This window comes from Choloepus didactylus, chromosome 15, assembly GCF_015220235.1.
Source record: "Choloepus didactylus isolate mChoDid1 chromosome 15, mChoDid1.pri, whole genome shotgun sequence".
NCBI lineage: Eukaryota > Metazoa > Chordata > Mammalia > Pilosa > Megalonychidae > Choloepus > Choloepus didactylus.
Window position 1 is genome coordinate 70,539,441 of NC_051321.1, and position 12,984 is coordinate 70,552,424.

The 12,984-nt window shown below is 44.1% G+C and overlaps 1 protein-coding gene across 2 annotated transcripts in view; it reads left to right on the forward strand.

Annotated features, from left to right (window-relative positions):
• Positions 1–10,747, forward strand: part of VCL (vinculin) — a 111,360-nt gene extending 100,613 nt beyond the window's left edge. Inside the window, exons 18-22 of one of the 2 annotated variants that reach the window (XM_037803697.1) lie at positions 1,230–1,415; positions 4,206–4,409; positions 6,374–6,577; positions 6,979–7,083; positions 8,675–10,747. In XM_037803697.1, coding sequence (XP_037659625.1) covers positions 1,230–1,415; positions 4,206–4,409; positions 6,374–6,577; positions 6,979–7,083; positions 8,675–8,821 — 846 coding nt within the window. In that variant the 3' untranslated portion in view covers positions 8,822–10,747. The remainder of the gene's footprint in view (positions 1–1,229; positions 1,416–4,205; positions 4,410–6,373; positions 6,578–6,978; positions 7,084–8,674) is intronic. The other variant, XM_037803696.1, reaches the window with a different exon arrangement.
• The last annotated feature ends 2,237 nt before the right edge of the window (positions 10,748–12,984 follow it).

A 12,984-nucleotide genomic window follows, 5' to 3' on the forward strand; every position in this document is an offset into this window, starting at 1 on the left:
TTGAGCAGCAAGGTGTTGGGACTATAGCAAGGGAGAGGTGGACTGTGTTCTGGAGCCTCATTCACTAGGTGGCTTTGTTTAGCTTTTACTTGGAGCTCAGTCAGAGGCGGAACTTGATTTTTACTCCTAGATCCAGTGGAAGGATAGCCCAGTGCTTATGCATGGGGTGTGCTGGGTAGGGGTTGACTGTGATGTTGGCCTGCTCTCCTGGGGAGTGGCTGGAGAGGAGCTGGCCCTGGTAAGTGTGGGTTTGATGAGTGATGTGTTAGTGGGGCAAGTTAGTGAGAACTGGTAAAATAATCTGCATGGCTTGTGGTGAGGAGTTTTTCTGTGTTCCCAGTTGACTGATAAAACTGAGGCAGTTAGAATCTTGTGTAGGCTCTTCTCTTTGACATTTTTTTTGGGGGGGGGGGGACAAAAGTAATACATACTTTTTTTTTAAGTCTATTTTTCACCCTAACAGTAACTTAAAATCTTTTGATGCTTCCTCAAAGTACCTTGAATATATTCTTCCATAGGTAAATGGTCTAGGAGGAGGCTAGCTTGGCAATATCTTGCTGATACAAATCTTATAAGCAGAAATAGTGATTGCTTTTAGACATTTACAACTAACAGATTGAGAATAACTTGACCTTGGGAATAGCCCATTAAGGCAATAATTTGATATACTCTCTTTGATTTACCTTCCTGTATTTAATGTCAGTAAAAGATGTAAGTTTTTAAGTTGGTTGAGGACAAAATTGGGTCCTCATGCCCATAGATAAGGAAGTTATTTCCCAAGCCTCCAATACTTCCTTTGATTCTTTCCAGCTGGGGGAAAGGAGCACTCTTGGGGAACAGCTTCTTAGGTGATCAGTAGACTCATGGCATTGGCCAGGATCTTGGAGATCATTCAGCCTAGATATACATCACTGACAGATGAGGAATCTGAGGCCCGGGGAACTTACTGGCCTACACAGAATCAGGACCAGAACTTAGGCCTGGTAGTGCTGTGTGTGTGTGCCTCCTTGGGGTATGACCAAAACAGTAGCTAATGGCTTCTTGTGGGGGAAGAGGGAAGAAAATGTGCTTCTGTTGAGATTGAAGCATTTGCTCCTTGTGGCTCAGTGTGGGTGGTCTCATACAGAGTGAATGTGTGTAGCTTTCCTAGGCTGTGTTTTAGAGGAAAGAACTCTATAGGGGAGTAGTTCTAGGGCTTTAACTTACAACCTGCTGATGTTCTTTTTTAGCTAACAGATGAGCTTGCTCCTCCCAAACCACCTCTGCCTGAGGGTGAGGTCCCTCCACCCAGGCCCCCACCACCTGAGGAGAAGGATGAAGAGTTCCCTGAGCAGAAAGCTGGGGAGGTGATTAACCAGCCAATGATGATGGCTGCCAGGCAGCTCCACGATGAAGCTCGCAAATGGTCCAGCAAGGTAAGGAATGGAGCATTTCTTTTTGAGAAAGGAAGCCTTCTCAGAAAGGATAAAGAACCACACACACAGCCCAGGAAGAAGGGTCTATTTGGAAAGTCATCCCTTCTCTCTGGTTTGGTTCCTATGTTGCCGATAGTATGTCTCCTTATCTGTGGTTTAGTGAGATGGTTTCTGGTGCTTGGTGGTTGCTCTTCCAGCAGCAGAAGTGAGAGCTAGGATGCCTGTGGTTTGAGAAGAGGGTTCCTTTCCTGTTTGTCCATTTGTGTCAGCTGCCCTGACCCTGGACATTTGGGGTCTTTTGAAAATGGCTTCTCTTTCTTGGGATTGCTGAGTGTTTTTAGAAGCCCCATTGGTAATTATCAAACATGAAATTGTCTTCTTTGGGCTCTGCTGCAATTTGATGAAATGTTTGTCTTCTTCCCTCTATTTTTTTTTCATAGAAGCAGGTAGTTTGGTGTCTTAGAAACCATGTATGTTGCCTTCCTCATAATCATCTTACCTCTCAACTAAAGACAGCGCCACACTAACTCCAACTCAGCAAATTTGAAAGTTTAAATATTAATGCAGTTGGTGAAAATTTAAATGCTGTCGCAGCCGTACCTCTTGAATAACTTTTGCCTTATTTCCCCTAAATGATGAAGAGTAGTAGCGTTTCTAGATAAGAGCTAAATATTATTGCTAACTCGAAATGAAATGTAGTTTTAAACTGTTCTAATATGACTTTGTATCTTTGTTCCCACTATCTGTTTGCCCTTATCCTTTTCACGTCCTCAACTCTCTCAAGCTCTTGTATTGAATGTAGCTCTCCAGGGATCGCCTGCACATGCAGCTGATCTTGACTTTTTTTCAGGCTGAGAACTTGACCTTGGTTTAACTCTGTTTTTCTGAACTGTTAGCTGTGAGCCCAGGTTTTAAGAAGGCATAGAGAGACTTTGCTGGTCTCTGTTGGACTTTCCCTGTGGAATTATTTATAGTGGCCTCTCTCCGACTGGGGCAGGCCCACCCCTGGGACCATGTGGAGAGTCCCAGTGGGCAAGGGGCGGGGAGTGGGGAGGTAGCAAGGAAGGTTGGTTTTACTCACAGATTTTACAAGAAATTTAAATTGCATTATAGTAAACCCAGATACCTTGTGTAGCGGAATATAGAATACACATGAATTTTAAGGTTGAAACCTAAAAGGCTTTAAGGGGCAGACAGTGTTGGGCTACACATTTAGTTCATTCTTGCAATTTGTGGCCAGAAGTCTTTAGGTCCGACTTTGAAGATTTGGAGCATCAGGGGATTGCTGACTTTGAGCTGTGAAGCCAGGAGCTAGTTGGCACCGTGTGTGTGTGTGTGTTTGTGTGTGTGTCTGTCTGTCTGTCCGTTTTGTGTGCTTTGGGACTGTGAACCCCAGGAGCAGTGAACTGGCCTCTCCTCTGAAGAGTCTTGGGATGAGTCTTGGTCGAGACAAAGTTTAGGGGAAAGGTTTTCATGGTACCTGAACCCTTTGTTGGTCCTGAATCCTTCAGCCTCATTGTCACCCTCTGGAGACAGGCTTGCTGTGCAGCTGACTGAGACATTTAGGAGTGATAGCAACCTCAGAAAATTCCACGCAAAATTCTACTTTCTCTTGATCAGAGATGTTTGATTGAAAGAACCTGTATTTACCATTCCTCATATAAGTGGTTTGACTGCGTTGAGGCAGTTCCTTTTCTTTTCTTTTCACTCCTGCCTAATTTTCAGTGTCTGAGTCCCCTGGCTTCTCTCTGGGCCTTTTAGAATCCCCATCCCTGGTACTAAATTCATCGTCTTCCCCTCCTGGTTCCTGCTCTCTTGTGGGCACCAAATTTTGAGTTCCTCCAAGGGCACCTCTGAGCTCAGCCTCGGCAGGTGGCCAAGTCCACGTGTTGTCTTATCTGTGAACTAGATCAGGCTCGTTTGGGGTGAGTGAGAAGCCTGTTTTGCAACAGGAGAGATTTAGTTTGTACCAATGAGAAGCTTTCTGAGGTGGTACTAGTAATGGATGCAGCCAGAGATTGTGAAAGCTTTGTCTCTGGAGACCTTAAGGGGAGAGAGTGTGGATCTGAAGTTTTCCTTGAGGTGGGAGGCTGGCTGAGGTGTCTTCTTGAGGCTTCTCCGAGCTGGGTGATGGTGGGGTATTCAGTAAGTCTTCTTTACCCACTGTTGCATTGTTTTTTGCTTTTTGTTTTTTTTTTTCCTGCCTCTTTCTTCATTTGGTTTTTGTTACCTCTGATGTACTGTTTTTTATTTTGGAAATAGTCATCTGGGTCTGGCAGCTGCAGAGCTGACCCATGTCACTTCCTGTGCCCTGGTGTGGAAGTGTCCACAGGATCCAGCAGGGTGTTCCCTTTGTTAGGTTCAGAGCAACTTGTGTGGTTGCATTTAATTTTTCCTCTGGATTCCTTTTAAAGGTACTCAGCTACTATTGTTGGTTGTTTGGCTCCTCAAAAAATGTCTGACATGAGAATTACTCTTGGCAAATTTAACTTTGGTAGTAAGTATATACAAAAAATGAATGCCACTTGCTTCCTTGGCCTAGATATATCTCTGGAAACCCTTTGCAGTTGGAGTCTCTTTCCTTTAGGTACCACAGGGGAACTTGGGCTGAGTGGTGCTGGAGGCCAAGGGCTCCTTCCCTGTGGGGTGTGGTTCATCTGGCTCCTGGGCCATTTTCTTTCCCATCCCAGTCCAGCTTTGATTACTAAACAAGCTGAAGCTCAGTTTCCAAAGTGATACTGCTCTCACTAACACTGTCCCTGTTTCTCATCCTTCCCGCCATCGACAAAGCCGGGTACCCCAGCTGCTCAGGTGGGTATAGGTGTTGTAGCTGAGGCAGATGCGGCTGATGCTGTTGGGTTCCCTGTCCCCCCTGACATGGAAGACGATTACGAACCTGAGCTGCTGGTAATGCCATCCAATCAGCCGGTCAACCAGCCCATTCTGGCCGCGGCTCAGTCATTGCATCGGGAAGCTACCAAGTGGTCTAGTAAGGTACTGATTAGCACCCCCAGTTGGGGCTGCTCCAAATGCATCCGGCCATGTGCAGCCTTGACACATTGCATCACTCATGATCTGTGCGATCCTGTGAGTCTGAGCAGGGCGGGCAACTGTCTGTCTGCACCTTATTGTTAGGACTGGCTTCACAAGTCTGATAGGTCTGCTAATGCCAGATTAATTGAACTGCATTTGGGTTTGGGGGCTGGAGAGAGATGGGGTCACTTTTTGAAAGGATTCCTTTCTTCCCAACCTTGTGGCCACTGTTGGAACCTTAATGCCCTTGGGAAGCCGTGGATGAGTCTTTCAATGACTTCCAGGTTGGGAACCATTGTAGACCATTCAAGAGGTCACCTGGCCCGACGTTTGAGCTTTGCCTGTCTCCCACTGACCTCTCACTGATGGCTCAGAGGCAGCGTCTCTGGAGAGGATTGCTTGCTGCCCTGCACTTGGCTGCGTGGCAGCTGCTGGCCTTGATGGGAGCCCACAGGGAGGGGGGCTTCACTGACTGCTTGTCCAGGTGTCTCAGTGATAAGGGTGGGAGTGGCAACAGAGAGTGTGCAAGGCTGCAGGGCAGGCACCAGGGGGACTGAAGCAAAACTAGTTTTGCGGGTGGGGAGGTAATCACTTTTTTTCCTTTGAAGGTAGCATGTTGCAAGAAGAAAGGGTTTGAAGAGTGATGGGTACTAACTCCAGCACTACACTGTTTTCTCACTAATGTCATGAAATCCTAGAATGATCCTAGGTCTGCACTGGAAGACGTGGGCCCAGAGGGCCTTGTCGCCTTGTCTAGCACATCCTGTTGCCTTATGACTTCCTTTAAATGGCTGCTTTCTTCTCATACCTGTGTCCTGTTTGGCCTCAATTACTGCTTGAGATGTCACACACCTTTGTGCATAAATGATCAGCCACTTCACGGTGCCTGTAGAGGTCTCTCTCAGAGCGCCCTGCTGTGGCATGGTTTGTGTATGCCTCACCGCATTTTATAAAAATTGAAAAACATGAGGGGAAAAATGAACAGGGCCTGACTTTTTAGGTAGTTTGGAAAATTGCCTTACCACTCCACAGTTGCTGATATTTTTGGTTATCAGCTAAAGGATGAGCGTTTTGAAGGCATTAAGTAAATTACCTGTACATCTCTTTAGTATGTCCCATGAGGGTTTTAATGAACTAAAATGTCAGGCCTAAGATAAATTGCCATTAGTTGGAATTGGGGTTCAGTTTACAGCCTGACAATGATTTTTATTTTCCTGATGCATCCCCAGGCTTCACTTAGCTGAGGGGACTGAAGAATTGATTCTTGGCCTTAGTGTGAAAAATTAAAATAAAATGTTCCTTCTGACTGATAGGACAAATGAGAGGCAGTAAAGGGAGGATTGGGGCATTCTAAATCAGAAAATGACATTAATTTTTTTTTTTCTCACCCAGACTGAGAATAGTTTCTTGGGGTTTTAAATTCTAGTGCAGTAGGGAGAGTCCTCCTTGGCTGCTGTTTGCAACAGGGTAGTAAGGATCAAGAGGATGATTTCAGCATCTGGAAAGCCTCCTCTGTATTTTTCCCCTCTGGCCAGCTGTACTGCTTTCCCCTTTAGAGATGGAAATGTGTGATTAACCAACTCCTTGGTCCTGTCCCCTATGCCACTGTTGGAATTAACCTGGAGATGCTGAAGTGCTTGTTTAGTGCTGTGCCTGGAGCATTCATGTTGCCCTTTCAGACTAATATCCATGTCTTCCTTTTTTTCAGTTGGGTGGTATTTCTCTCTCTTTCTCTTACTGAGGGCTGGGGAGAGTGCCCTGGCTCACGCTTCTCTTTGTCTCTTTCTCCACTGCTATCCATATGACTGAAAAACGGTCCTTTTTATCCAGCAGTCTCCTTCCTCTCTTCTCTGTGCTCCTGCTTCCTTCCCTGACTTGGCCAGAGGGTGAGCTGGGCGTCCCACTGTACCTTTGCTTCTCTCTAGGGCAATGACATCATTGCAGCAGCCAAGCGCATGGCTCTGCTGATGGCTGAAATGTCTCGACTGGTAAGAGGGGGCAGTGGCACCAAGCGGGCACTGATTCAGTGTGCCAAGGACATCGCCAAAGCCTCAGATGAGGTGACTCGGTTGGCCAAGGAGGTTGCCAAGCAGTGCACTGATAAGCGGATTAGAACCAACCTCTTACAGGTACAGGGAAAGGAGGCTGTGGGGGAAGGGGGTGTGTGCATGTCTGAGTGGGGGAGATGTGGGAGCGAGAAAAGCAGGAGAGAGGAAGCTCGGTGAGGGGAGAGGATGAGGCACTGCAGAGGGGAAAGAAATAGCTGACAGGGGAAATACACACGTGTATTTGGGAAAGACAGATTCAAAAAAGTTTTTTTCCTAATGAAATGAAAGAACTTGGACACTTCCATTTCTGGACATAGGGACTGGGCTGACCTTGGGGAGAAAACAAGTAGCATCCTGCTGCTAGTATACTGAGTGCCTTCCTTGTGTCAGCCACTAGAATACAGAGGTGGATAAGTCTTGCCCTTCTGGAGCTGGCGGGCAAGACAAACTTGGAAACATACTAAATTAAACTTTCTCCTTAGGTATGTGAGCGAATCCCAACTATCAGCACCCAGCTCAAAATTCTGTCCACGGTGAAGGCCACCATGCTGGGCCGAACCAACATCAGTGACGAGGAGTCTGAGCAGGTATGTGTCTGCTGCTTCTGATTTCTTGTCAGCAAGTCGGTGCTATTTTGAAGCAGTTTAATTCAGCTTGGGAGAAATTTTACAAGTGAATTGAGTATTCAGCATGTGGGATGGATTATTAGCTTCTGTGTTGGTGAGTTGTGTCAGAAATGTGGAATGGAAGTAAACCTGTAGATTTTGCGCAACTTTTAGAGAAGGGACATTGAGGCCTAGGGAGGTTAGGTGTCTGAAGTGACACTAAATCACTGGCAGGGTTGGGACTCTACTTAGTTACTTTCCTCCCCTGGATTAGGCTTGGCTCTGTTGAGGCCTTTAAGTGCCTGTCCACCCCACCTTCTGCATCCTTGTGGCTAAATATTCCAAATTAAAAAAAAAAGGTAGAAAATGAGAGTGTGGTCGAATGGAGAATACACAGGGCTGCACTCCAGGAAGTCTTGAGTCCTCCTCCTGAATGCTGTGTGATTTTGGTGGCAAGTCTCTGAATCTTTCTCTCTGGGCCTCAGCCCCTTTTTTTGACCAAATGAAGAGATCAGCTTATCAGAAATTCTAACCTAGAGTTAGGCCTCTCAGAGCCTGTCAACCCTCTGAAATTAGATGCACCAATTTTGTGCATGTGAGCTTTTTCTGGGGAAGAGTCCACAGTTTTTATCAAATCCTGAAAGGGTCTGTGACTCAAAAGTAGTTAAGAATTATTGGACTAATTGATCACTGAGTTCCCTGCCTTTCTACGGTAGAGTACCAGTGTGATCCCAGTCCTGTGAGTTTGTGTGTTTAGATTAACTTATTTAGATTTTCATGGATTTATAAGGTGGTTGGTTGCATGGTTGGTTTGTTCATTTGGTTGTTTGTGTATTTTTTTTTTTTTTTAATTGTTTGTTCATTCATTCACTATTTATAAAATACCTATACTGTGTCAGGCACTGGAGGTACAGCAGTGAACAAAACTCACAAGAATCTCTGCCCTTATAGAACTTAAATATTAGTGTGGAGACAGATTAAACAGACAAAAACCCAGTTAAAATATATAGTATATCAGTTAATGATGATGGGTTCTATGGAGAAAAATAAAGAAAGAAAGAATTGAGGAATGCTAGGGTTTGGGGCAGTGGTTAGTAAAATAAAATGAGGTGATAATGATGATGGGTTCTATGGAGAAAAATAAAGAAAGAAAGAATTGAGGAATGCTAGGGTTTGGGGCAGTGGTTAGTAAAATAAAATGAGGTGAGTAGGGAAGGTGACGTTAGAGTGAAGATCTGAAGGAGGGGAGGGATGAGTCCTTGCATACCCAGGGGAAGAGTATTCCAAGTAGAGGGAACAGCAAGAGCAAGGAACCTGAGGCAGGCATGGGTTTGAAGGCCAGGAATGAGTACCTGCCTGCCATAGGCTGTCTGAGGGCAAGCACACAATCAGTGACGGATCTGGTTTTGGGTTCTTTCTGGTGATCCAGTGAAACCACCAATAATTCAAGCAAGTGTGGGAGATGCCAGGTACAGGTGGATTAACTACAGTCTATCCACCCTTGGCTATAACCTTTTTGGGAGGTGGCTGTGTTAGGGACAGTGAGTAATGGAGAACTCTTCTTTCATTATAGGCTACGGAGATGCTGGTTCACAACGCCCAGAACCTCATGCAGTCTGTGAAGGAGACTGTGCGAGAAGCGGAAGCAGCGTCAATCAAAATTCGAACAGACGCTGGATTTACGCTGCGCTGGGTTAGAAAGACTCCCTGGTACCAGTAGGCATATGGCCAAACCTCTCTGGCACAGAAACCCGTCTAAGAGAAGGAAAATGATCAGAGTCCCAGGAGCCATCCAGAGTTGTTGGGCAGTTGAAAGCCACATCCCAGGCTGTCAACCAAAAAGGAACGGGGCCTCTTCATGTTAGAAAACATTTATACTCTTTTGTCATGGAGGATACTTTGAAATGTATCTCCATATAAAGCCTATATTTTCAAACACAGCTATACCTGTGCACACCCTATCCCAGTAGGCAGACTGGGTTTCTAGCACATAAGTTTCACATAAGCTCAGAATCCAAGAGTGAACACTAGCCAGGCACTCTGCTCTGCCCTTGGCCCTTGGGGGACAGGTTCCCGAGAGGAACCCGTTCTGTCTTCTGTTCCCTGCCCCTATGCTCCCCTCTAGACTCCCAACTCTCAGGGCCCAGGCAAGTTAGTTAAGAAGGAAATCACTATGCCTCCAAAAACTGAATTGGGCTTCCCGTGTTGCTGCTGACCCTGCCTCCCTGCCCTGGGCTGTGCTACCTGGGTCCTTTTCAGAGGTGAGCTTTGCTGCTACAAGGGAAGGTAGCCTCTGAGTAGTCCCAGTATATGGGCCTGGATGCATTTTCTGTCCACTGTCAGTTTATTCCTTCAGGTTTACCACAGTATGAAACTAAATTTCATTCTGTCAAAAGGAAATCACAGAATCACACGATTGTCTTTACCATGCCCCAGAGCAATGTCTGTGCTAGGGAAACTTCCTTTTCAGTTTCCTGCCCCCACCTGCCAAGGTAGCCATCCCATGATCACACTGTTTCCTGGTGCTCTCTGCCACTGGAGGGGCAGAGTGCCCGGCGGTGGCCCTGCCCAGCCTCCCAGCAGGACCACTCCCAGGTGCTCCATGCTTTGTCACTGCCTGCAGAGGTCTGTGCTGAGGCCTTATCATTTGTTCTTAGCTCTTACTGTTCTTTCTGAGCTCAAATGCTGCAATTAATTTTTAAGAAATCATGTCTTCCATTCTGACCTTTAGTCTTCCCCTAAACCTTTGCTAAACAAGATTTTAAAGATATGTAGGTTGTTCATCTGTAATTTTGGAAGACCCTTTTGAAATTTAGTCCTAAAAATTGGTGCTTGTCCCCCAAGAGTGTTTAATGGAAAGGCAATCCTGTCTAAAAAGCACTTCCTACCTAAGGGAGAGTGGAATTTGCAGACTGGAATTCTGGCACTGCTGGGGATTTAAATGATAAATCAATGGGAAATACTCCTATAATTCCTACCCCCACTACAGCCAAGCCCTCTGCTTCCTCTGCACACCCAGTGATTGTTCAAGAGAGTAAAGGATATAATATTTATCACTATAATAAGTTTCCTATTAGGCAAAGTGAGAGAGGGGGGCAATTTTCTTTTTCTTTTTTTTTTTTTTTTTTGCTGTCTAATAAGTGTTCCCTGGCATGTGAAAGGACATGATTCTTCCCAAAGCCAGAACCAGATGAGTAAAGGAGTAAGCATCATTGCCTAAATGTTTTTATCCCCAACCCTTTATCTGTATTAGATCTCAACACTGAATGTGTAAAACTTGTCTTAAGTTGGTCCTGTACACTCAGGCTTCCTGTTTCTTTTTTAATGAAGATTATTTTCAAGGTCCTCAGCATATTTGTATAGTTGCTTACCTGATATAAATGCAATATTAATGCCTTTAAAGTATGAATCTATGCCAAAGATCACCTTTTGTTTTACTAAAGATTACTTAGAGGAAATAAGAAAAATCATATTTGCTTTCCAAGTTCTACCAGTGTTTTGAGACACTGGTTCATACTTAATGCCAGATGTGGTTTTTTTGTTTGTTTGTTTTTTTCAATATCAGTGCTCAAGACAGTAAATTTGAAACAAGAAAAAAAAAAAGCCCTAAATGATGACTAGATGTCTTCACTAAAAACATTTATAAGCTACGATTTGTTACATGCAAATATTTTCTGCCTCTTCTTTTGTTCTGTTTAAAACAATAAAGTGCATTTGTATAAATAATGCTTTAAATGATGGGGATGTTACTTTAGCAAGAACGTTTAGGTTGGGTTTCTCCTTTAGTTTGAAGACTAGCCAATGAAACTAATCCTCAAGATCTGAAACTAAACGTTTTAATTTAATCCAAATGTGTTACTAGGTAAACTAGAAATCAGCAGTAGGCATATTTACTTAATAAGGGTCTGTGTGATGAAGGACTGTTAACAAAAGTTAACATTAGGAGGAAAGCAGAGATGACATGGATCACCTCTGGTTCAAAGTCTTCACCTTAGAAAGCTATTCATGGAGACCATCACTGTCTTCTAAGGTGAAGCTGTTGAGTGAGCTGGAGAACCACAGGTCCATTTTTCATATTCTAAAGCCCAGTAGAGAAAAGTAGGGTTGCCAAGGTACCATCAGAATTATTAGGCAGAGCTAGCTAGCTTTTGAGGACATACTTCTCATTTTGCTTAAGGAAGCACTGACTAAAAGAATAGGGGCAGGCTTTTGGAGTAGAGCTTGGACAATGCTGCTTTTGCTTGATTTTCTAGTCAAATATCTGAAGAGGCATTAAAGGGGGATATTTAATGCTGCTCACTGCGTTTATCACTGCTTTAACTTGGAAAAGTTGCTAATGTGAGAAGCATATTCTAACCTTCTTGAGGGAAATGTCCAAGGCTACTGAATTAGCTCAGGAATATCTGAAAACAGTATTCATAGCTTCATTTATGCCACCTGCCATATGTTCACTGGTGCTACCTTCTGCTGTATTGTAGGACAGTGGTTTTCTCAAATCGGTTGATGCTAAGGAAACAAGAGCAGCATCTTCCAAAGGTTCTGTTGAACTACTTCAGGAGTAACTCCCTCAGATGAACTCCCTTTGAATAAAACGATGATGATGATTTCCTCATGCAGAAAACTGGCATTCACTTCATTTGCTCTTGGGATATATTCCCTTAAGAATTTAGAAAAAGGGGGCCATATTGGGATTAGCTGGAACTCTCAGCTTGAAAAATAGTTCAGCACTACTAAGCATTCATGGATCTTTGTTATTGGTAGGTGGTTGTGGGAGAGTAGCTCTGATCCCTTATTGCTCAGTCTGTAACCAGAAGGGTGATGCTCAGAGAAAGTATGCATGTCTGCTGATACAACAAAGTTATATTAGGAGCACTTATATAAGTGCTCTGCAGCCACCTCACAACTTGTGTGATGATAGAGAATAAAATGTGATCACGCTTGGCGGCTCAGGCACTGTGATCTCAGAATGTTCAATTAACAGTCAAGCTAAACAAATCACCTTGCTGTATTCATCTTTTTATTGACAGTATAGCCAGAGCTAGAGAAAGGATTTGCTGGAGTCTATCAAATTAATAAATACAATAATTTAATTGTAAAAGGAAACAGTTGAGAAGTTTTAGCAGAAATTTCTAGAGGCAAGGGACTCTTGGCATACAATCTGTTTGTATATAAAAGATGGCAGAGGAGGAAAACTGGACAATCCAGGTACAGATGTTTGAGATTAGGGATTCTGCAAAAAGAAAAGCAGATGTTCTGGATTGCTCTTTTGAGGTAAAGAACTCTGAAGAGCAAGGTAAGAACTTCATTAAAAATGAGGAAGCAATTGAACTGGGTAACCAATCTTAGGTAAAGAGAATAAATGCTTGGCAACATCTTGATTTTAGCTGCCAATCTGAGAATGGGTATCCTGGAAATTTAGAAGTTGCAAAAAAAAGGTCCTTTCTTACTAGAAGAAAGATGAGTTGGGTGTTCTAGGCAGGCCAAGATAAGAATGCTGCTGTAGAGTGGGTTTCCTATCCCAGCACCAACCACTAGCCCTTGCAGCAGAAATGAGGCGAGTATAGGAAGGACTATCTCTTTCCTAAGGGAAAGGGAGTTAAAAGCTGAGAAGAGTGAAAGAAGAAAAGAATGGAGCCACAAGAAGAAAGCTAATAACATAAGAACAAGAAGGAAACATGAAGAACCAGCACTTATATCTTGACTTTCAGCCTTTCTCCATTTCTTCATGTCTAATGAGGCAAAAATAACTGGGCTTCCAAGTGACTTCCAAGCCACTGAAGTGGAGTGAAATGTAGACTGACTTGCCCACCACGATGATCAGTGTGGTATCATCAGTGTTACTGAGGATTCTGTTTATGCCTCAGTATGATGAACTTCCATGTA